General features: G+C 38.4%; 1 protein-coding gene across 1 annotated transcript in view; it reads right to left on the bottom strand.

Annotated features, from left to right (window-relative positions):
• Positions 1-25,030, bottom strand: part of STK32B (serine/threonine kinase 32B) — a 373,335-nt gene that overhangs the window by 132,944 nt on the left and 215,361 nt on the right. The window contains exon 4 of the mRNA XM_043971280.1: positions 7,017-7,190. Within this exon, the coding sequence (XP_043827215.1) occupies positions 7,017-7,190 (174 nt within the window). The remainder of the gene's footprint in view (positions 1-7,016; positions 7,191-25,030) is intronic.

Raw genomic sequence — 25,030 nt, 5'->3', positions numbered from 1 at the left:
GGAAGACCTGAGTTCAAATTTGATCTTGAAGACTTAATAGGTACATGATCTTGGACAAGTCACTTAATTTCTGATGTCTCAGTTTCCTCAACTATAATAAGATAATAATAGCAACTCTCAGGGTTGTTGTGAGGATCAAATTAGATGATATTAATAAAAAGTGCTTAGCACAGAGCTCGGCACATAGTAGATGCTATATTAATGATAGCTTTTAACAATAATACGATTGTTAATTATACAATGTACTTACATGTAATTATGTATTTGATATATTATATACAAATATGTTATTAAGTGTTACATAATAATATATTGTAATATATTATAAATATAAAAATAATAATTTTTATTAAGAACTTTTCAAGGCCAGTATGAGAGTAGCAAAATAAAATGTATTTTATTTCTTCCCCAGCTTGATCGCTCATCTTTTACATTAGACTTAGTTACGAGTTTTTCATAATTCTAAGAACCCAATCCATCTTTAGAAGATGATTCTTCCATGACTAAATATATTCATTCCCAAAGGTAATTTTCAGAATTCTTTGGATGACATCATTGTAATAAACATTTTGTCTCCCAAAGGGACAAAGTCAGAATGAGACTGAAGTCTCATGGAAAGAGCACTAGACCTCTCAGGCCAGCCCCCTGTGCTGAGCTCTCTCACTTCTCCCTCAGAAGCAGGGTTTGGTGGTGGATTCATGTACTGGGAACCTGGAAAACCACTGTTGTATTCTTTGCCATGGACCCCCTTATCTCTTAGCTTCCTTCAGCTTCCTGTCAAATTTGGATTCTAGGCCTGAATTTAGTTCCATTTTTTTTTCTTGTTAGGATTTTGGACATAGACACTTATTCCCCTTGAGATTTCTCCACAAACGTGTGAGATTTCAAGGAAAAGATGGTGAATTGTATTCTAAATCTTGGAGAAACTTCTTGGTATCATAATAGTCTGAATTTCAGGGACCAGAGACCAGCAAGTTCTGGTTCCAACTGTGGCCATGAAGGAGTAGCATATCATACCTTGTGGCTGTGCTCTACTGATAAGGAACAGATTGTCTTTTTCTGTACTTGTACTCACTGCCAGTTCCAGGAAAACTTTTAATCCAGTTTTAATCTCTACTTTGTTGTCCACTTCCCCTACTCCTAGTTGAAAGCCAATTCATATCAATTATGTGATTACTACATTATCCTTTGGGCGATCCTTAATTTCAGAGATTATAGTAACTCATAACTCACAACTATGTAACATCACTGAAGATTATTAGAGTTTAAAAAAAGATAAGACTTAGTTTTGTTTTTTGTTTTTAATTTTTGCAGGGCAATGAGGGTTAAGTGACTTGCCCAGGGTCACACAGCTAGTTAAGTGTCAAGTGTCTGAGGCCGGATTTGACCTCAAGTACTCCTGAATCCAAGGCCGGTGCTTTATCCACTGCACCACCAAGCTGCCCCCTAAGACTTAGTTTTTACAAACATTGTTGATTGTAAAAGTCTGGGAGATATCAGGTATTGACCAAAATCTTACACAATATACCAAGTTAAGCTCAAAATGAGTAAACTCCAAACAAATTAGAATATAAAGGAAGTAATTACAAATCAGATATATGGATACAGAGAGAATTTGTGACAAAACAAGGGACAGAGGGGAATCACATAAGGTAAAATGGATATTTTTATTAACATAAAATTGCGAAGGTTTTGCCCCCAAAAAACCAATACAGCTAAAATTAGAAAAGAAGCAGTTTGATAGGGAAAAAATCTTTGCAGAAAATTTTTCTGATAAAGGACTTACTTCTAAGATGTACTTGTAAAAGTCAACTTAAAAATGTATAAAAGTCAATTTATAAAAGTCAATCTCCAATTCAATAAAAGGGTTTACCTTGAAAGTGTATTGTAGGAGCAGCTAGGTGGCACAGTGGATAAAGCACCAGACTTGGATTCAGGAGGACCTGAGTTCAAATTTGACCTCAGACACTTGACACTTACTAGCTGTATGACCCTGGGCACATCACTTAACCCTCATTGCCCCACAAAAATCAAAATCACAAACAAAAGTTTGTTGTAGTGGAAAGACCTCCAGACTTGGAATCAAGAACCCTGAGTTGGTATCCTGGCTCTGATACTTATTGTCTGTATGTTCTGCAGCCTCAAGCTGTCTGAAAGTGTCACTGAACCATGAGGACCCTGATTCCCAAGATTTAAAATTGGAAACATAATATACTACCTTCCCTGCAGGGTTATTGTAAAGAACGAACTTTGTGAATGTCAAAGTCTTAGGGTCATGGGAGTTTTTTTGGGAAGTAGTGCCCAGGACACTATGGTGTCATGTTTGTGTCTGATCCACTGACCTGCAAGGTCCTCCCAACTCTAAGATTCAATGATTCTAACCCAAATGAAGAGTATAAAAAAACACCTATAGAAATAAGGGATCTTCCATGACTAGAGATTTAAAGGATATTAGATAAGACTATAACTTAGATGCAATAGGTTCCTCTAAATGACTTGATTTGGGTTCAAATCCTGCTTCTGGCATCCATACAACTCTGGGCAAGTGACTTAAACTGCCTAAGTCTCAGTTTCCTTATATATAACCATGAGAAAGTTGGATTAAGTGACCTCTGAGGTCCCTTCCAATTCTGCAGCAATGATCCTGTGATTTGTGAAAGTCCTTTGCAAGTAAATCATTTTAGAAACATTCTATACAAGGGCCCTGTTCACTTTGTGGGCTTTAAAAATGTACAGTCAATTAGATACTTAAATCTCTTGCTGTGATTTTTTTCTCAAATCAAAACCAGAGCTTTAGGGCAAATGGCACAGATGTTAGTGTCCATCTAAATAGAAATACCCTTAAGAAATGCTTTGAAACATTTGTAGAAAACCAGAGAAAATATATCCCACTTGCAGAACTATCACTGGTTTCATCTGCAGTCTTTCTTTGGCCCCAAGGTGTTTATGGCCACTGCTTTCCAAGCAATTTAGAATTGGCTTTTCAAATCTACTTTGGTATGAATTTGATGATTTAGCTATTATAAACAGGCATCCCCAGGGCAGGGAAAATCACAGATGATAGATCTGATGCTGGTCAGGCTGATCAAGGGAGGCAGTGTGAGGTAATAGAAAGCATGTTATACCGGGAATTAGGAGATTCAGGAACAATCACAAGAACAACACTAGTAATATGAGGTGGCACAGGATGATTGGTAGAAAGCAGAGGAGTTTTGCCTGAAAAAGAGAAAGCATCTTCTCCCTTTTGACACTGTAGAAAGTCCCCTGTTAGAGGCAGCTGGGTGGTGCAGACAACAAAGCACTGGCTCTGGATTTAAAGAACTGAGTTCAAATCTGACCCCAGGCACTTCTTATTTACATAATATTCTGGGCAAGTCACTTGACCTCTGTTTGCCTCAGTTTCCTCATCTGTAAAATGGGAATAACTATAGTACTTTCTTCCTAGGAGAGTTGTGAGGATCACATGAGATAATATTTATAAAGCCCTTTTCAAACTTGAAAATACTATAAATAAATCCAAGCTATAAATATCAATATTAAAGTTGTTTTATATAATTTGTATAAACATAATTAAAATAAAATTTCATCTCGAGGGCTGATTTTGGTTTTTTTCTCTTGGATTTCTAGTACTTAGCACAGTGCCTTGTACAAAATTAGTGCTTAGTGTTGTTTGAGTGGAATTTTGATGTTGAATATACATTTACTTAGCAGTTCAAAGCTTACAATGTGCCTCTAAAAATGGTTCTTATTTAATACTTAACTCAATAATTCTCTTACATTGCTACTCCCTTTTCATAGAAGATAAAGCTGAACATGACTGAGGCTAAAGGACTTGCCCAAGACCACCTCAGATCTGCTAGTGACCCCAGGGCCAGTGTCCTCTCCACTAAGACAGGCTCAACATGCAAGGTATCTACTAAGCTGAGCTGTTGGGGAAGGATTCTATGACAGAGAACCCAGTTACTGATGCATTTACACTAAAATCGGGAGGTGGATGATCAGAAGACCAGACCTAGGCCCAGGGGGAAAATATAGGTGAGACAGTAAAGGCTGGAGATCCAAGGGAACAGCAAGAATTGAATTAAACAGACAGCTGGGGATCATCTGGTGTGGAAACTCCCTCCACCGACATAGATCAGCAACTCATCTGGAACTTAGGTCCTTAGAAAATTTCCTGGGGAACTCCAAGATTAAATGACTTGCCCATATTCCACAGCTAATATATATATCAGAGGTAAGACCTGAATTTAAGTCTTCCTTACTCTAAGACCAGAACTCTTTCTATGACATTTTGTGCCTTCATGACCACAGGTGCTTGGTGCATCTAGGGGTTTTCCTAGGTTTCCATGCCCCAAGGTAATCCATCCCAGTCTTAAAAGGGTTTCACTGGGTGAGAGGAGGAAGGATCTAAATCCTCTGGGTCACTAACTTCCTTTCTTTTGATTTCAGAATCAATCCCTGCCAAATATTTTTGTGGATGAGGATGGTGAGGGAGGTGTAGGGCCAGAAAGAACAACGTTCTTAGGGTAGATGGGGACCTCTTTGGGGACAAATATAATATTGGTGAAAGACTATTAGACTAGAAGAAAAGATTATTTGTATTTGAGTCTCTGCCTCACCATTCACTGGTCTGAAAAAGTGATTTGATATTTCCAGTTATCTCCTTTCATATCTGTATGTGTATATATATGTGTATGCACATATATACACATATTTCTATATGTAGATAGGTAGATATATAGATAGATAGGTGGATATATATATAGGTATATGCACATGTATGCATTTAAGCATATGCTTAAGTATATATTTAAGCATATATATACATTTATATATACATATATGTATGTATATACATGTGTATATATGTAAATGAGGAAGGAAGGGGCAGCTAGGTGGCCCAGTGGATAGAGCACTGGCCTTGGATTCAGGAGTACCTGAGTTCAAATCTGGCTTCAGACACTTAAAACTTATTAGCTGTGTGACCCTGGGCAAGTCACTTAACCCCAATTGCCTCACTAAAATATTTTTTTTAAAAATGAGGAAGGAATTGATAAGATTCATTTGTCCAGAATCACAAAAACTTGAAGGACACTCAAGGCCCCCTTATCCCATATTTCATAAAGAATTCTCTCTACATCAAAGCTGACAAATTGTTGCCTAGTCTTGCATGTCATCCAGTACTTACTTCCTGGGAAAACTCAATCTACTTCTGGATAGACCTAATTTGGGTCAACTTTTGGGTTTCTTTCCCCTAAATCAAGCATAAACTTCCCTCTGCAGCTTTCCCCCAATTATTCCTGGTTCTGCCCTCTGAGGCCAAGCACAACACATCTATCCCTCTTCCATAAAACCACCTTTCTAATGCTTGAAGACAGCTTTCATATATTCTCTAAATCTATACTTCTCTAAGATAAACTTCCTTGGCTACTTAAATCAATCCTTATGTTGGATAAGCTCAGGCTCCTTCAACATACTAGATGTTCTTCTCTCAGCATGTTCCAGCTTCTCAATGTCATTCCTAAAAATGTGAAACCAAGGAATCTCCCATCATTATGGTTATTCAAGCTTAAGCTGAATGACCACTTAGAGATAGTATAGAAGGGACTCGTGCTTCAGGTGAGGGTTAAACTGCATGACCTGAAATCTTCTTTCTGATCTTAGAAAATATAAATTCTCTTTTATGTTCATTGAATCTCTGAACCATTGAAATCTAGCCTATTTCAATAAATAAATATTAAATAAATAAAAATAAAAATTTTTCCCATTTACAATGAATGACCATGTACCAGGACCCCAGAGGTCATCTTGTCCAACTTGTACTCAAACATCAATCTCTACTATATCATCCCAGACAAATGGGTATCCGGTATCTACTTCAAGGGAACATGCCCCCTTCTTGAGGCTTGTGAGCATATAGCTCACTTCATGGGAGCTTATCATTTCTGGGGAGATTCATCTTATGTTGAGTCAAAATTTGTCTCTCTGTAAATCCCACCCAAAGTCTCTAGTTCTGCTGTCTGGAGCCAAGTTAAGCATAGCTAATCCTTTTACCTTTCAAATTTTAAAACAGCTAGGTGGTGCAGTGGATAGAGTGCCAGGTCTAGAGTCAGTAAGATGCTTCTTCCTGAGTTCAAATCTCACCTCAGACATTTACTAATGGTGTGACCCTGGCCTAGTCACTTAAGCCTGTTTGCCTCAGTTTCCTCCTCTATACAATGAGCTGGAGAAGGAAATGGAAAAGTACTTCAATATCTTTGCCAAGAAAACCACAAAATAGGGTCAAAAAGAGTTGGACAGAACTGAAAATTACTATATTATGACCTCTAGGCCAAAAACCTCTAATCAAAGAGCACCAGAGGGCTTAGTGTAATATAGCAAAGGAAGCCTAGTAGAATGGTAGCATGCTGGACTTCAAGTAGGAAGACTATGATTCAAATTCCTCCCCCAACATTTATTAGCTGGGATACTTAACACCCTCATCTCCATTTCTGCATCCATATAATGAGGAATAGTGGCCAAGATAGCATCTGGGGTCCCTTCTACCTCTAAATCTCTAATCCTATGATTTGGTTTCAAATCTTGGTTTTTCTATGCATTTGGAAAGTAACTTCCCCCTCTGGCCTTCAGTTTCCTTCTTTATAGAAGGTCAGACTGGATGACCTCTAGGGTCCTATCCAGTTCTAACTCCATTTATTTTATTATTCTATAAAGGCAGGAAGCACTATGGAAGCATAGGACATGCTGGAACTTGGGCCCAAGATCTGACCAAATAATAGTCCCTAAAATAAAAAAGTCCCCTGAAGCGATCGTCAAATTTTAAATGGCATGTCAAACACACAAAAAAGCTTTTCATTCCTCTGCTAGTGAACAGAATAAAAACCTAATGCACTTTCTACCTCAATATAGAAGATTTTTCTTATCCCTTCCACAAAACACCTAGAAACAGAAAAGAAAGTTCATCTTATTACATGGTCCTCTTCTGTTCATCCCCAAATTAACTATGACTGACTTACCTGTGGATAATGTGGTATCTCTGCAGGTAGTCAAGGGAAAGGGCCAGCTCACAGATATAGAGTTTTACAGTTCCCTCATTGAAATGCACGTTTTGTTGTAGGTGGTAGCGGAGATCCCCTCCCAGAAGCAAATCGACCACCATGAACATGTCTTCCTCATCTTGAAAGGAATACCTGGAACCAAAGAAGCAAAAAATGCTAGAGCTGGAGAGAACCTTCAACATCTTCTATTCCAATCCAACTGAAACCCAGGGCAGGGAATGCATTTCCACCATGGAAAAGGCAGGGGGGAGGAAGGACAACAAAGGAAAGGAAGTGGAAACAAACATTTATTAAGTACCAATTATGTGTCAAGCACTGTACTAAGTTCTAAGTTCTTTGCAAATATCTCATTTGAGCCATACAACAATCCTTCAAGGCAGAAAGAAGTTAAGTGAGTCACCCAGGGTCACACAGCGAGTAAGTGTCTGAGGTCATATTTGAAATCAGGTCTTCCTCATTCCAGGCTAAGAGCTCTATCTACTGTGCTACCTAACTATCTCTAGCAGGTATTTTTCTACTCAGCCAAGAGGGAGAAGATGCTTTCTGTCAGTCACCCTAATCTAGCACATGTGAAACAAAAAAAGTCAATGTCATTCAAATTCAAATTAATTGAAAACAACAGAAACTAAGTACTTTTTTTTTTTGCTTTGTTTTGGTTTGGGTGGTTTTTTTGGTGAGGCAGTTGGGGTTAAGTGACTTGCCCAGAGTCACACAGCTAGTAAGTGTCAAGGGTCTGAGGCTGGATTTGAACTCAGGTCCTCCTGAATCCAGGGCTGATGCTCTATCCGCTGAGCCACCTACCTGCCCCAGTACTTTTCATAGACAAGTAACTACACTGCAACTGATAATGCAATGATAAAAAATAAATAAACAAATATGTAGCATCTTTCATGAGGAGCTTAAAGTCTACTAGGGAGGTTGCTGTGATATAGAAAAATGAATACTGATTTGGATCCAAGAGGTCTGGGTTTGATTCTGGCTCTGCCATTTACTCATGGAATAACCTTGGGCAGATATCTTCAACTCCTTCAGTTTCATATTCTATAAAATGCGGATGATGATATCTGTAAGAACCACCCTGTGAGAAAATAATTATTAATAATGGATTTCTAAGAGAAACCCAGACATTAGTTTAGTTGCTCTCTCCCCCTCACCCCAGAAGGTTCAGTACCTGGGATGAGCCCAGGTGAACAAAAGGAATGCAGATTGATTCTTTTGATTTGCTAGGGGAAGAAAGGCACCTAGATACATGGATTTGTCCTCTTGAGACCACCCTCAAGTCATGTCAATCAATGGAACCGAATGATGCAATAACCAATTAGCTTAGATCAATGTATGGTGACCCATCTCTATCTCAGGGAGATAAAACCCCTGGCCACACAAGGCTCACTCTCTTTTACCCTCCATGCACTCTCTTTTACTCTCTTCTTGCCTTCTCTGCTGTCTTTCTGACTTATGGGTATTTAGGTATGCAGGCCTTGAGACCATGTGCTGTCTCTGTGAGAGATAGCATGGGTCTTCTGGGACATTTCTCCTGCTTTTGCTAACTGCTACACAGTTGATTCCTTACTGGTATATATGATATTATTTTTTTTCAGGGCAATGTGGGTTAAGTGACTTGCCCAGGGTCACACAGCTAGTAAAGTGTCAAGTGTCTGAGACTGGATTTGAACTCACGTCCTCCTGAATCCAGGGCCGATGCTTTATCCACTGGGCCACCTAGCTGCCCTCTGGTATATATGATCTTAATTAATTAATAAATGCTTACTGCCAAAACAGGCACAATATCCATTATTATATAAGTAGCAATAATTTTAGAAAGTCCAGTCTAGCACAATAATTTAAATAACACAAAATATGTTATAGAAAAGTCTGTAAGCCCACAAATATGTTCTATGAGTGTCATCTATTACTATGATTAGGGGGATTTAGCAGGCATGCAAAACAAGCATAATGTGAAGTAGAGTTTGATAAGTACAAAAAAAAAGGGAGCTCCATACAATGTTGTAAGAAAATTTAAGGAGATAGAAAAACCAATCCACTAGAGTGAAAGTGTTTTGAGTTGGAGTTAGATCATTTTAGTTCAAATCCTGGTTTTGGCAATTACTACTTATGTGACCAGTTTCCTTATCTATAGGAGAAAGGAGAGTAGATTAAAAGAATACTAAAATCTCTTCCAGCTCTGATTCTACAATCCAATTGAAGCATCAAGGAAGTTTTTTTTAATATTTTATTTTTCCCAATTACATGTAAAAACAATATTTAATGTTCATTTAAAAAAATAAGTTCTAAATTCTCTCCTTTCCCTCCACCCCTCCCTGAAATGGTAGGCAATTTGACATGTTTTATACATGTGAATCACTCAAAACATATTTCCATATTAGTCATGTTGTGAAAGAAGACACAAACAGCAACACAACTAAAAAACACACACAAAAATAAAGTGAAAAAGAATGTGCTCTCATCTACATTCACACTCTCTCAGTCCTCTCTCTAAAGGTAGACAGCATTTTTCATCGCGAGTCAAGGAAGTTTTATGGAGGGTATAGAACCAGGGGTGGCCCTTGAAAGAAATTTTGACAAGTGAAGAAATGGGTGAGATGGCCTGAGCAAATGGAAAAAGACAGGTAGAAAAAGACAAGGGAAGAGCAATTAGCTGGAATATAGGGTGTGCAAAGGGAATTTGACTAAAATACGTATGTAAAGATAAGTTGGAGGCAGACTATGAATGGCGTCAAATATGAGGTTGAAATCTCTGTATTTTATCCTAGTGGCAATGAGAAACAAACAAAAGTTTTTGAATGAGAAAGAACTTCTGCCTGGCCTTCTCATTATGAAGATTGTTTTGATGTATGGGTAAAGGATGGATTAGAATAGGAGGGATTTGGAGATGGGGATAGTGATTAGGGTGCTTCTACAATAGTCCAGGCAGGAGACCATAACATCCTGAGCTGTGATGGTAGAATTATGACTGGGGGAGATACATACATTAGAATGCTGGTGTGGAGGCAGATTTGACAGTACTTGGAAACAAATTGGATGTAGGAGCTGAAGGAGCAAGGAATCAAAGATAACTGAAATTTTGAACTGGGATGACTAAGAGAATGGTAATGCTATAGTTAGAAATAGAGAAATTTAAAAGAGGGGCGGCTTTAGGAAGTTGGTGAGTTCATTTTTTGACAGTGTTAAGTTTAACATACCAAATGAGTATCTCTAGCAGACAGTGGGGCGGGGGGGGGGGCAGATGCTATACTAGACCTTAGGGGAGAGATTGGGTTTGGATATGTCAATGACATAACAGTGATAACTGAACATACAGGAGCTGATAATCTCACCAAGAGACAAAAGATAGAGAGAAAATTAAAATAAAAGCTAGCATCTTGTATAACACTTCAAAACACTGAACATATCTTATCTCATCTGATCTTCAAGACAACCCTATGTGGTATGTCTTTTCTATATATCCCCATCTTACTCATGAGAATGCTGATTCTGAAAGAGGTTAACTGATTTACCCAGGGTCACACAGTTTATACGTATCTGAGGCAGTTTATGAACTCAGATCTTCCTGACTTCAAGTCCAACACTCAAATACTGTACTGGGAGAAGAAGCATAGGATGGAACTTTTGAAGGATCCCTACATTTATGGGGTAGGAGGAGGACAATGAACGATCAATGGAAATTGAGAAAAAGCAGTTGGATAGATAGAAAGAGTAGCTGGAGAGGAGCATCATGGAAATACAAAGAACATATACAAGATGAAGTAATAATCAGCAGGGTTAAATGAGGCAAGGAAGTCAAGAAGCATGAAGACTAAGCAAATGTCATTGGATTTTGCAATTAAGAAGTTATTTGTGGAAATGTGCTCTCTCGGCTGCCTTTCCCATGGCCCCAGCAAGATGAGCAACAGTTGACTGTGCCAAGAGCAGTACTTAGTGTGAATAATGAGTTTCATGAATTAGTCAGGTATATTCAAATTCACATTATTCAAAGTTATAATTATGAAAAGTATATAATTGGTCCCAGTTTAATGGACATATGCTGGTTAAATCAAATAAAACGACCACTCCATGGAACTCATTATTTGTACTAATTGAGATTTAACTGTAATTGCACTTATTCTACCTTGATATCAGAATCCAGTGTTGACATTTCTAGGGAGACAAAGGTCTTTTTCTGGGTTTCTGGTCTCCTTTACAACTGAGAATACTCACAAGGACTATGGACATAGGAACAAGGCAATGAAATGAATTTCTAGGCCCAGAAGACAATGCTGGGGAAGAGAATTAACTATCCTCAAAACTCTAGAAATGAGCAGCTTTGAGACACCCTGTTACACAAAGAGGAAGAACTTGCTAGGTCACATGAAGGAAACAGTTGCCTCCAACAATACCTGAATTTCACTTTAGGTAAATATCTTGAAGAGAGTCAAGAAACTGCCAATGCAAAATAGACCAGCCTAAGTCTAAAGATGTATCAACAATGCAAAAAGAAAATGGGAAGATAGAGGGTACTCTGCTACACAGATCCTTCCCCTACCTCCCCATCCCAAGGATGTCAAGAGAAACCCATTGCTTGTTAGGGGCGACCAGGTTCACCTGTGAACTCGATGGTCCTGAAAACCCTTGGTTTAAAAGACATTGATACTATCAGTGACACCAGGCCATCTAAGTCAATTGTCTCTGTTCTTTCAGACCGAGAAAGGTATGTTCCCAACCCACCAGGTGTCTTACAAACCAGGCCTCATCTTTGTCTTATATCTTTCTCCCCTTTGCCCTTACCTAGTAAAATCTTAATGGCTCACCCAACAAAAAATATGTGGCCTGTTTCCAAGTCCCTAAGCCCGCACTGTCATGTGAAAAATCAATCCTTCTCAAAGGGACAAGCCTTTGTATGATTATATGAGGAAGACAAGTTTTCTTGGATTCCTAAGCAATCTTAGGAAATCCATCCTGCAATGGAGAATACTGGCAGAAAGCAACTGAGTGTTTTAAAAACCCTTCTTGCATTCGATCTTCACACTTTTAGATGGAAGTTACACCTAAAAGCTCTCTGCCACCTGCCATTTAAAAAACCAAATGATCTGCCTTTTTGCCCCCCCATCTCTAGAATATTAATTTTTCATTTCCACACTGAAACATATGTTACTCTTCCACATATCCCATGGTTTATTTAAATTGTGACACTTATGTTTAACTTACTCCTTTAGACTCCTTTAATAAAAAAGTCAATTTTGAAAAGGTATTTTCTTCCTAGTTATTTAAGAGTGAAACATAAATATGAAGCTCAAATTATTGCTCCTCAAAAAACTTATTAGTGACTTTTTCAGTAAAGTGGTAAGGATGAACGTTAGATTGCAAGGTTTTGAGAAGTGAGGCAATGGAGGCAAGTCCAAGTGATCCTGGTATTTTTTCAAGGAAAATTGGACAGACAGAAAGTGTGGACTAGACCAGGCCTTTCCCCAAATAAGAGGATATAGAAACAGGTAAAATGGTTTGAGTACCTACAGCTTTTGACATAAAAGGATTTTCTTCAATATTTACATTTAATACTCTTACCTGATATACTTGTTATGCAATTACTTATTCTTGGCTATAAGAACTCTTCCCACATCTGCCCTTTAGAAAAGAAAGGGAATTAGCCTTTATATAGCACCCACCATGTGCCAGGAATTATACTAAGTGTATTTTTTTTTAAATTACAAACATTATCTTATTTGATCCTCACAATAATACTGTAAAGTAAGAGCAATTATTATCCCCATTTTATAGTTGAGTAAACTGAGACAGAGGTTAAGTGACTCACCCAGGGGCACATAGCTAGTAAATATCTAAGGACAGATTCAAACACAGGTCTTCATGACTCCAGACACAACACTCTATCCACTGTTCCAGCAGCTGCTTCTGATTTGTACAGGGCTATTTCCTGAGCTTCAGTTATATATGGGATTTCATTCCTCAGAAATAGACTGAGATTGAGACCCAACCATGGGGATGAGAAAAAACACGTGTCTTCTGGTAAGCTTTTGTCTGAGGGAATTGTCCACTGGTAGCTTGCATGCTGTTCATAAAAACCTGTAGTTAACTTCGAAGTGGATGCAATAATATTTCTGTTCTTTGAAATCTATAACATGCTGGGGGGGGAACAATAATACAAGGCAATATATCTAGGGGTAGACAGGGTCAAGAGAATGGCAACACAAATACTTCCTCATAGCCAAGCACATTATCAGCCAGATATGAGCTCTTTCTCCTCAAATCTCTCATACCATTTGGTTTATACCTCTAGTATGCCTTTATCATGTTCTATTTTGAATAGTCGTTGTTGTCTTCTCTTCCTTTTATTACCTATGTTCCAGTCCAAGAAGAGGAGAAGAAATGAGAAAGACTTAGGTTCAAAACTTCTTAGAGACTGTCTTACTCATTTCCTTATCCCCATCCTGGCCTGCCACATAGTAGGTGATTAATAAATGTTTATTAAATTAAAAGAAAAATGTATCTGGATGTAAAGTCCAAAATTATGAAGAAGACATTCTAGTATACTCAATATGAAAGAAAAGCCCAACTACTTGTAATAGCATGTAACTTGAAAAACATTATCAGACTAAGTAGAAACCACAGAACAAAGAAATAATTGACTCAATATAATTTCTCACCAGATAGTCTACTAGGTGCTATTGAAACTTGACAATAACTGTGATTTGATAAACTTCAAATTCACAGAAAAGCTATTTGAGTGATCACATTTAGATAGTAATGGAAGACCATCATTATTTCAGAGGGGAATTTGGGGACTGGGTAAATTTAGAGAGAAAAATTGCAATCCAAAAAGAAAGTGTTTTCAACAATTCAGGTTGTGCCCCTGACCTTATTTCAGAAGCATATTCTACCCTGAAACAGAGCATCTGATTCTCATGATAACAAAATATTATTGTCTGAAACAGAAAACAACCTTTAATTTACCTTGTTTGGTATTAGTACAGCATTCACAATGACTCTGTTCAGTTGTCCCTCCAGTTGCATCTCAGACTGAAATTGTAATGACATTTTCATAATAGCCACACTCATTTCCCATAGAAATGATGGATATCTCACAATCCAAACAGAGTCTCTTTGGCAGCAGCCTTTTCCAAAAAATCAGAGTATAACAATTAGTCAGTCCACTGACTCTCCTTGCAAGAACAACAAGAGGGATGAGTTATGCAAGAGCAAATTTCTGGCTTAGGCAATAATTAGCTCTAGTAATTGGCAGCAGTGAGGAAATATTTAAAGGACATCTAAAAGTCACTCTATAAGCTGCCCCTGTTGAATACCCACTCTAGAGAGTGTACTAGTGTGGGTACCATGAGGAGTTACTGAATAAAGGAAATACCAACACAAGAAGAGCTCACATTTCTCAGTCTGAAGCCCTCACCTGCTGCCTTATCATAGCATGAAAGTGAGTCTGGGTTCTCAAAAGCCAGGTCTGCAAAGTGCAAGCCAAGGAACGTTTTAGCAAGCTAGAAAGGCTTCAACTAAATGATTGATAAACATTTATTAAGCAGGCACTGTGCTAAGCTCTGGGGATACAAAAGAAGTCAAAAGTCCCTCAAAGTGCTGACAGTCTACTGTCTTCAAGTCTGGGCCACAATGTGCCATCCTTTCTTAAATGTGGAGAGACTCATCATCAGAGATTTGGCCACCTATAGTAATGATATCTTTTAACATAGCAACTTTAAAAGTCTATGAAGGATTATGTCTCTAGGTAAGTAAGAGCAGGGGTAGAATGAGTACAGCAATGGAGTCATAGGCCTTTGAAAGTGTCTAAGTATAATACAAAAGGCATGAGAAGTTTTATTTGAATTAGATACAAAGGGAAGGAAGGAAGGAAACAAATATACATGACTACAACAATGTAAATGGAAAGAATAGCAATACAGTAAATCTAAACTGAGTGCTGCAGAACTTTAAAAAAACATCAGCTGGGTCGTGAAGAAATACCATCATAGGATCATCTCTCTAGAAATTGAAGGGACCTCTAGTCTGACTTTTTATTTTATAAGTGAGGAAACTGAGGCCCAGGGAAGTAAAATGATTTGCCCAAGGTCATATAGGTCCTATAAGTCAAAGTTATGATTCAAACCCACGTCCTTTGATTCCAGAGCCAGTGTTCTTTCCAATGTACCACACTTTCCTCCTTTCTTTGTGGGGCAGACTGAGTAGAAGGGGTAGAATTACTGTGTATGTGAAATACTACATATATCTTTGCATTTGACTGATGCATTAGTTAGTTTTGCTGAATTGCTTTATTATCTTCTTTTTTTCCTATGTTTTAAGGGATAGCTTCTGGGGCAGGAGAGAAGGAAGAGATATATTGGGAAATAGAGGTGATATATAAACAAAAGACACCAATAACATTTTCAAAAAGAAAGTTTATAAATATTTTACTCATACATATTCCTCTAATATACATATACATTTACATATCTCTATAAGCATATAGGTGCATGTATGTTATATATCATGTATGTTGAATATCTTTGTATACATATATAGAACATGTGTATGTATATACATGCACACATATATGTATGTGTGTACATATATTTATATAATTTACATATTTCTCTAAGCATGCCAAGGCTTACAAAGCACTTTTCCCATAACAACTGTTTAAGGTAGATGATAAAAGTATTAGTTTCTCTATTTTATATATGAACAAATTAATTCAATTCAACAAATAAATATAAGGGCTAAAACTGGTAATAGGACTTGTCCTAGGTCTCATAGCTAGTAGGAATCAGACCCAAGATCTGAGCCAATGTCTTCAAGTTCAGTGCCTTTTTTAATTATACCATGCTACATAAGAAGGGGGTTGTAAGCATTGTTATTGCCATTGTCAGATGAAGAAATAAAAGTCCAGAGTGGCAAAATTACTAGCCACTACCTTCAAAGCATGGTCATTATTTCCTAGGATTTCGTGATTTAACAGAGAGAAAATATTAATCAAAGGTTAAACATGCATGTTGCTGTTGAGCTGTTTTACTTGTGTCTATCTCTCTGTGACCCCATTTGGGGTTTTCTTGGCAAGGATATTTGAGTGGTTTGCCATTTCCTTCATTTTACAGATGAGAAAACCAGGGCAAGCAGGGTAAAGTGACTTGCCCAGAGTCACACAGCTAGTAAGCGTCTGAGCCTGGATTTGAACTCAGGTCTTTCGGACTCCAGGACTGGTTCTCTATGCACTGCACCACCTAGCTGCTCTTAAATATGTATAACAATAATCTATAGCTGGGTAACTGAATGTGCTTAACCCAAGGAAAAAAAATTATTGATCTTTGGGAATAAATTATGTTGGGGTAAATTAGTGTAATTGAGAGTGGGAAGAGTGATGGCAACACTCTAGTTGTTGATATTTCTTGCGCCTCTTGATTGGGAAAAGAAGTGATCTGCTGCAGGTCACAAAGTTATTGTGACAGAAGATGTGGGTAGCCAAGCTGTACCTGTCAGTCCAATGCTTTTCCCACTTATCCATGATAGAAAGTAATGGAAGATGAAAGCCCTGGACCAAAGGATAAGGTCACCCTACTGATCTCCCAAGGAAGATTTGATGCCCCATGAAGCACACTGAGTCCAGAGAGGCCTAAACTTCAGGAATGGATCTGTCCCAGAGGCCGGTATACATCACAGTGTTTCTTGATAATTGGCTTGCCAGGCTTACTGGGAGAAAGCTGTATTCAGGGGACTGAGAAAGGTAAATAAAAAGATTACAAATCTGGCCTTTCTCTGAAACTCTAATTTAGGGTGGCGTTTCCCTTCCCTACTTCAGACCATTGCTAGTGGAGAAATGATAAATCTCATTTTCTCCTAATGTGAGACTTCCTGGCTGTCTCACTTGTTTGGAACTTTGGAACTAAAGTCTTGTGTTACAGTCAATTATTTTATGGGGACGGTCCTCATCTTCCCAACTAGATCATAAGGTTTTGTTTGTTTGATTGTTTTTTGGTGAGGCAATTGGGGTTAAGTGACTTGCCCAGGGTCACACAGCTAGTAAGTGTCAAGGGTCTGAGGCCGGATTTGAACTCAGGTCCTCCTGAATCCAGGGCTGGTGCTTATCCACTGCGCCACCTAGCTGCCCCCAATCATATGGTTTTAAAAGGTAGAAAACATCTTCTCCTTCTTAGTATTTAACTCAATTTAGCAAATGCTTGTTAAGACCCTAATACATTAAGAACAATTACTCATTTTTATAGTGATTTATGGTTTGCTAAATAGATCACTCCCCACAATCTTATGATAAATGAAGGACAAGTATATCCCCCCACCTTTTGAAATCAAATGAGAAAAATGAGTTTCACTGAAGTCAGGTGACTTAACCAAGCCACATAGTTAGCATCAGTGTTAGACTCAAGCCTAGGTGTCCTGATGTCATCTCCAACAGCCTCTCTTCTGTATTGTACAACTTATAATTACTATTATAACTATTGACAGTAGTCATCTTTAATTATTATTTTCTACTCTGGTGAATGGGTTACCGCATTTCTGTGGGTATTCCTTCCATCAGTGGAATTCACAGCCTACCTATACTTTGTCGTCCACTACAACTCTTGTCAATGTCTTTCCATGAATCTTCCACAAAGGCTATGTCTCATATACTGAATGCCTTCATCTGGGTCTTTTAATATTTTCTGGACACCATTGCAAAATTTCAGCTATTTGCATTTTTTATTCATTCAGTCAACAAGCATTTATTATGTCCTTACTTTGTGCTAAGTGCTGGGTTATAAAGGAAGGCAAATTAATAGCCCCTGTCTTCAAGGAGCCCACAGCCTAATGGGAGAGACAACATTCAAATAACGATGCTATTCAGTCATTTTTCCGTTGCGTTCTATTCTTCATGATTTCATTTGGGGTTTTCTGTTTTTGTTTTGTTTTTGTTTTTGTTTCTTTGGGTTTTGAGAGGCAATTTGGGTTAAGTGACTTGCCCAGGGTCACACAGCTAGTAAGTGTCAAGTCTCTGAGGCCAGATTTGAACTCAGGTCATCCTTACTCCAGGGCTGGTGCTCTATCCACTGCTCCACCTAGCTGTCCCGAATTTGGGGTTTTCTTGAGAGAGATACTGCCATTTCGTTCTTCAGCTCATTTTACAGATGAAGAAAATGAGGTAAACAGGGTTAAGTGACTTGACAAGTGTCACATAGCTAGTAAGTGTCTGAGGTCAGATTTGAACTCAGGAAGATGATTCTTCCTGATCCCAGGCCAGGTACTCTGTGCACTATGGCGCCACCTATCTGCCCAAACAAGCTATAGACAGGATAAATTGGAGGTGTTCTCAGAAGGAAATCCCTAGGATTATGAAGGGATGTGAAAAGGCTTCCTGACAAAAGCAGGACTTGAGCAAGCTGACTCCAAGGAAGGGAGGCAAGTCCAGGCATAAGGAACAGTCATTAATAATACCTGAAGTAGGGAAGCGATTATCATGTGCAAGGAGGAGCAAGCAGGCCCATGTGACTGGATCACAGGGCATATGAGGGAAGGAGGGGAGTCATCCTCTTTCCAATTTAATCGATAATGTTAGTAACATGTTACAGCCCACTTCCACCTGTAGCATGGCTCAATGGAAAGAGCCATTCAAAGCCATGACTTTAGAATCAGTGGAGCTGGGATAAAATTCTGACCGCCATTTCTCTGCAGATAATCCTGGGCAAAACATTTAGGCCTCGATTTCCTCATTTGTAAAACAAGGGCATTGGGCTAGAGTTTTATCCTGTGACCAGAAAACTGATAGGGTTGACAAAAAAGTAGATATAGTCAAGTGTTGGAGGAGTTGTAGGCAGACAAGCACATCCACAGGGATATAGCTGTGAATTTATCCAATAATTCCAAAAACCAGTTAGGAAGTGTGCTAGAAATGTCACTTAACTGTTCATGCTTTTTGCACCAGAGGACCCAGTACTTGGAATATACCCTAAGGAGATCAGACAAAAATAAAGATTTCAGAATATATACCAAGATATTTTTAGCAGTGTCCATCATTTGGGGAATGGACGGAGAAAATCAGGGCATGTGAATGTAATGGAAATGCTATTACACTATAAGAAACAAGAATATAAGCAATTCAGAGAAATAAACAAATGCTTATAAAAAACTGATGCAAAATAAAGTAAGAAGAACCAGGAAAATGATATGCACAATGACTAAAATAATGTATGTGGTAATTGGATATTATATATGTAAATTGTATATTGTAATTGTAATTATTATGACCAATTGTGGCCTCAGAAATCAGATGAGAAAGTGCACCACTCTACTTTCATTGAAGACATGGGGAACTGTAGGTGATATACTAACAGACACAGGTGCTGTCTCGGTTGCTTTTACTTAACTGGTTTTCTTTGTTATAAGGGGAGGCTCACTGAAGGGATGAGGGGAGGAAGAAGGAGTAGTATATATTAAAAAGCATGGGTATAACTTTATTTTTAATGAGAGCATTGGATTAGATCATTTCTAAGGTACCTTTTACATGTCAATCTTCCTTCTACCTCAAAATTTATGAGCCATGAATTTTTATTGATTTTTGAGGCATTTACAATTCTGATCCTTCTAAGATAGTAGTGTTCCATGGTAAATAGCATTTATTATTACCAGAATATTTATAGGGGGCAGGTTAACTGGGTTTTAGTGACAGGGATCAGATTGGGGCCAGTCGAATATTCTGGGCCCAGGTCATGGTCCATTGGACTTTCCTGGACAAAGTAGCTTAGTTGATAAATGAACTCAATTGGGTGCTCATCTACCTTCAAGCTCTATTCTGACAATATGCATTCTTTATCCACTTGTTTGTTCTCATGTGGATCGCGCCTATTTGCTTGTACCATTTGTTAAAGCAGGTGTTCTTAATCTGGGGTCTGTGCATATATGCATGCATGCATATATAGAGACATACACATATACACATATGTAGGCATATATATTTACTTATAAAATTCATGATTTTATTATTACACATATTATTTTGATGTAATTGGTTTCCACTGGATTCTTAAGTGTCTTATTTTGTCCATTTAAAAACATTTTGTCAAAAGGGTTCTGATGCCTTCACTCGACAGCCGAAGCGATTCAGGATACAAAAAAAAAGGTAAGAACATCTGCTTTAGATGAACCATGAATATAATTGGAAAGGCCCTATAGTATTCTAAAGCTAAATGCAATCAAAAGAAGGTCATCGACAAACAGGTACATCTTGACCTCATCAGCTCTAAGGAATCCCTCTTCCACTCAGCCCTTGCTCCGGACATTTTCTATGACCCTCATAAATAATTTTGGTAAGCTGAACACTGAAGACTATAACAGCTTTCGTAGGGCTATGGAAAAAGGAAGATAGGGTCCTTGTCCTCAGGTGTATTACTGTGTTTTAGAGAAATGAGACACAAATAGCACAGAACATATTGGGTGATTAATAACTGATTTTTCAACCATCAACCATTCACCATTCATTCATATAAAAAGATTCGTGTCATGTTGGTGTAACTTTACAATCTACAACTTCAATTCCTATTATAACTCTAAAATTATATTATTCCTTTCTCCACTTCTTCCTTTCTGAGGCAAGGGAGGTGGTCCAAGAGAATTCATTCTGAAATTAGCTGCCTTAAATTACTGTAGAGGACCGCTCTAAGAAAGCAGCATGTCTCAAATATTCTGATCTCCTAAGGCTTGTTTTTTCTGTGCACCTGCAGAAAAGCAAAACCAAAAAACAAATTTTCCAAAGCCACCCATATCACCTCATGTGTTATCTAGTCTTCAAGAGGAAATAATATAGAGCAGTGAGCTCATCATGCATCTTTATTTCCACATGATTTTCAGAGGCTATCATCTACTGATAGAAGATCGAAAAATATACGTTCTGGCTGATAGGAATTCAATAATGGGGAAATTATCCTGCGCTTTCTCTTTTGGTCCATATGCAAAGTGGTTTGTCAAACTGGCATTAAGTTGGCTCCATATGCACTTTTGACAACAATCATAATTATCAAGTTTCTTTGCTCCCTTTGGACTTTAGCTACCAAAGCTTCTAAAGATCTTCTAATGTTCTCTTACTCTAAAGCTATTCAAGGAACAAGAGGGGCTCTGTGCTAGGAGACAAAAAGAGGAAGTGATGTGATATAGAGGCTGCAAACAATGGGTGCCAACATCAGAGTAAAAGGGATGAAGATGATAAATGTTGTTGTTGTTCAGACATGTTAAGTTGTATCCAACTCTTTCTGACCCCATCTGGAGTTTTCTTAGCAAAGATAGTGGAGCAGTTTGCCATTTTCTTCTCCAGCTCATTTTACAAATGAGGAAACTGAGGCATATAGGATTAAGTGACTTGCCAAGAGTCACACAGCTGCTAAGTGTCTGAGGTTGGATTTGAACTCGGGTCTTCCTGACTCCAAGCCCAGTGCTCTATTCATTGTGCTACCTAGATGCTCACTACTTAAATAGTACTTGAGAATTTACCATGTTCTTTACATGTTATCTACTTGTTCCTCATATTATTGGGAGGTAATTATTATCCTCCTTTTACTTGTGAACAAACTGAAGCCAAGAGAGGTTAAGAGACTCGCTCAGAATCACACAGTCTTAAGTGTCTGGGGCAGTATTTGAACTTGTATCTTAGTAGATAGAATGTTGGACCTATGTCTGAATCTTGCCTCAGACAAGTACTGTTTGTGTGAGCATGGACAAGTCATGTAACATCTCCTGACCTCTATTTCTTCAACCATAAAAAGGGTAATATAGTATTAGCATTTACACCCTGTCTACATCTATTGCAAACATCAAATAAAATAATATGTGGAAAATACTTTACAATCCTCAAAGAACTATGTGAATACTAGCTAATAACATCATCATGTTATCATTATTGTTATTATTTCAGACTCAAAGTCCAGAACTCTATCCTTTTTACCACCTAGCTGAATTTCATTAAATGAATACAGGGTTGAAAAGACATGAGACCCTGACACGGTTCCTTGTTGAAGCTGCCTATCAATACTTCAAAATGGGGTCCGGTGAATGTAGATCTATAGATCATATTTGGTAGCTACTCATATGGCATATGTCTAACTATATCTTTTTCAAAGTAGTGTAGAATGATTACCTAAAAACCAAATCACTTGGGAATCTGGACTGTAATTATAGCACATGTGTCTATAACATGATACCTTCCTCATAACAACCCTGTGAGGAAGATTGTGAAGGAATAACATTATCTCTGTTTTACAAATAGACATGTGGAGGCCCCAAATGATGAAATTGCTTGTCCAAAGTCATAGAGCTACTAATTTGAGAAACAGGGACTTTAACCCAGTTGTCCTGATTACAAATGCAGTGATTTTTTTTCAGTACACCACAGCTTACTCTGTGGTGATAAGATTTTTATATATTATTATTGGTTCAGTTAAAGAACTATTAACTCAATGGGCAATAATGCTTGATATCATTTTTCTTTGAGCAATTCTCACATCACAGTGGGGTAAGGCAGGTGACAAGTGGTTTTCTCCACATCTTACAAACAGAAACAATAAGTCAGAGGAGACAAAAAGACCTGTGTGCCTTCATTCTGAAGATAAAAATGTAGAGACTTCTAGCTTCCTGGGTGTCCTACTTTAGTGCTAATCCATGAGAACACAGAGAGAAGTCCAAAGTCTCTTTCAAGGGTATCTAAACTTTTAAGGTAAAAAAAAAAAATGTGGGCCGAACACTGCCAAATAACAGAACAACCCAGTGATCCTTTCTCTTCCCATCAGGCTAGATAGACACTCACTTCTTAAATAAATGTGTTTCTTTATCTGGTATCACCCAGGACCACAAGCAGGAATTATATGAGAGCACAAGAATGCTCATTTATTTATTCAACAAATATATATATATATGTATAGATGTGTATATGTATAGATGTATGTGCATATATGTGTACATGTGCATGTATATACATACGTGGTATATATAGTATGTATACAGAGGGTATATATGCATACATATAGAATTTTTGTGTGTATATGTATGTATGTGTGTACATGGAAGAGGGAGAGGGAGGGAAAGGGGGGGAGAGACAGACAGACAGAAACAGAGAGAGAAAGAGATAGAGTCTGAGAGACAGAGACAGTGAAACAGAGAGAGACAAAGAGAGAATAGAAAGTAATGTAAGAGGGGAGGTGCCAGGAATGGGGTAGGGGGAGAAACTGGGAAAGGCCTTTTGCAAAATGTGGGAATTGAGATGAGTCTTAAAAGAGGTCAGGAAAGCCAGGAGACATAGATGAGGAGAAAAACCATTCCAGCATTCCAGACATGGGGGACAGACAGTATAAATGCACATAACTGGAAGATAGAATATCATGTTGAAGGAACAAGAAGGAAGCAAGTTTGACTGGATTGCAGTGTATGTAGAAATAAGTAAAGTGTAAGAAGACTGCAAAGGTAAGAAGGAAACAGGATGTGAAGATATTTAAATGCCAAACTGAGAAATTTGTATTTGATCATGGAGGCAATGAGGAGCAAGTAGAGTTTGGGGAGAAAGGGAGGTGGGTGGGAATGACAGAGTTTAGTTAATTAGACCAGGACTTTCAGAAAAAAATCTCTTTGACAGCTAAATGGAAAGGCAGATTAGAATGGGGAAGGACTACAGGAAGGCACACTAATCCAAAGGCTATTTTAAGAGACAGTGAGGGGGCAGCTAGGTGGCACAGTGGATAGAGCACCAGCCCTGGAGTCAGGAGTACCTGAGTTCAAATCTGGCCTCAGACACTTAACACTTACTAGCTGTGTGACCCTGGGTGAGTCACTTAACCCCAATTACCTCCCCCAAAACAAACAAACAAAAAGAGACAGTGAGGGGTTGTGTCTGTATGAGCAGAGAGAAAGAGATGGACACAACATCAGTGAAGGTAGGAACAATAATATTTGATAACACTTGTATGTGGGGTAAGTGTGAGTAAAAAGTTAAGGATGACTCAGAGATCGTATCGGGAAAATGGCAGCTCTCTCAACAATAAGAAACTTGGAAATATACTTGGGGGAGGGGTCATGAGTTCTGTTTGGGATCTGTTGAATTTAAGATGCACCCATGAGTCATTCAGTATGAGACATACAAGACACAAACTCGGGATAAAGATTAGAGTTTGATACATATAGATTTTAGAATCAACTACACAGAAAATTGAAGTCTGGCAATAACTACTTCAGATCATAGATTTAGCTTTGGAAGGGACCTTAGAGTCTATTGAGTCTAAACTCTCTCATTTTACAGATGAAGTCTGTCCTGCCTCTGTTGACTCTACTTGAGTTGAGAGGAAGAGAAGGCAGAGGGAAAAGGACACACACACACACACACACACACACACACACACACACACGGACACACACACACACACACACACATCAAGATTTATTCAGCACTCCTAAATTATTCAGTACATACTGTCTCAGACAGGGGAAGGGATGCTCCTGGGATGGAGAGTCCTCTGGTGGAGAACAACTCCAGAGATTTGGTCCTCCAGAGGAACTTACAGGGGTTAAAAGGAGGTTGGAGCTGTCCGCTCTTTCACTAATCCTTAGTTAAAGAGCTTGGGCTTGGCCAAAGTCTTAAGACAGGAGAAGAGGGATACCATTAGTTGATAATAAGAGCACACAGGGTTGGGCAACACTAAGCTGGCAGAGAAGGATTTCCTTCAGGATGGAGCTGAACTGTTAATGGCTCCAGAACACATGGGCCAGTGTTCCTAAAAGGTAGTGAGGGTGAGGGAGTTTAAGTGACCTGCCTAGGGTCACAGCAAGCAAGTGTTTGAGGGACAGATTTGAATTTAGGACTTCCTTGCTCAATCTGCTTCATCATTTATTGCACTTCAATATTTGGGGCTAGAATATGTTTGTGTTATCTCTCTCTCTCTTTCTCTCTCTCTCTCTCTCTCTCTCTCTCTCTCTCTCTCTCTCTCTCTCTCTCTCATTTT

Source organism: Dromiciops gliroides, chromosome 6 (genome assembly GCF_019393635.1).
Source record: "Dromiciops gliroides isolate mDroGli1 chromosome 6, mDroGli1.pri, whole genome shotgun sequence".
NCBI lineage: Eukaryota > Metazoa > Chordata > Mammalia > Microbiotheria > Microbiotheriidae > Dromiciops > Dromiciops gliroides.
Note: the sequence above shows the minus strand (reverse complement) of the source record. Positions and strands in the feature narration are given on the sequence as shown.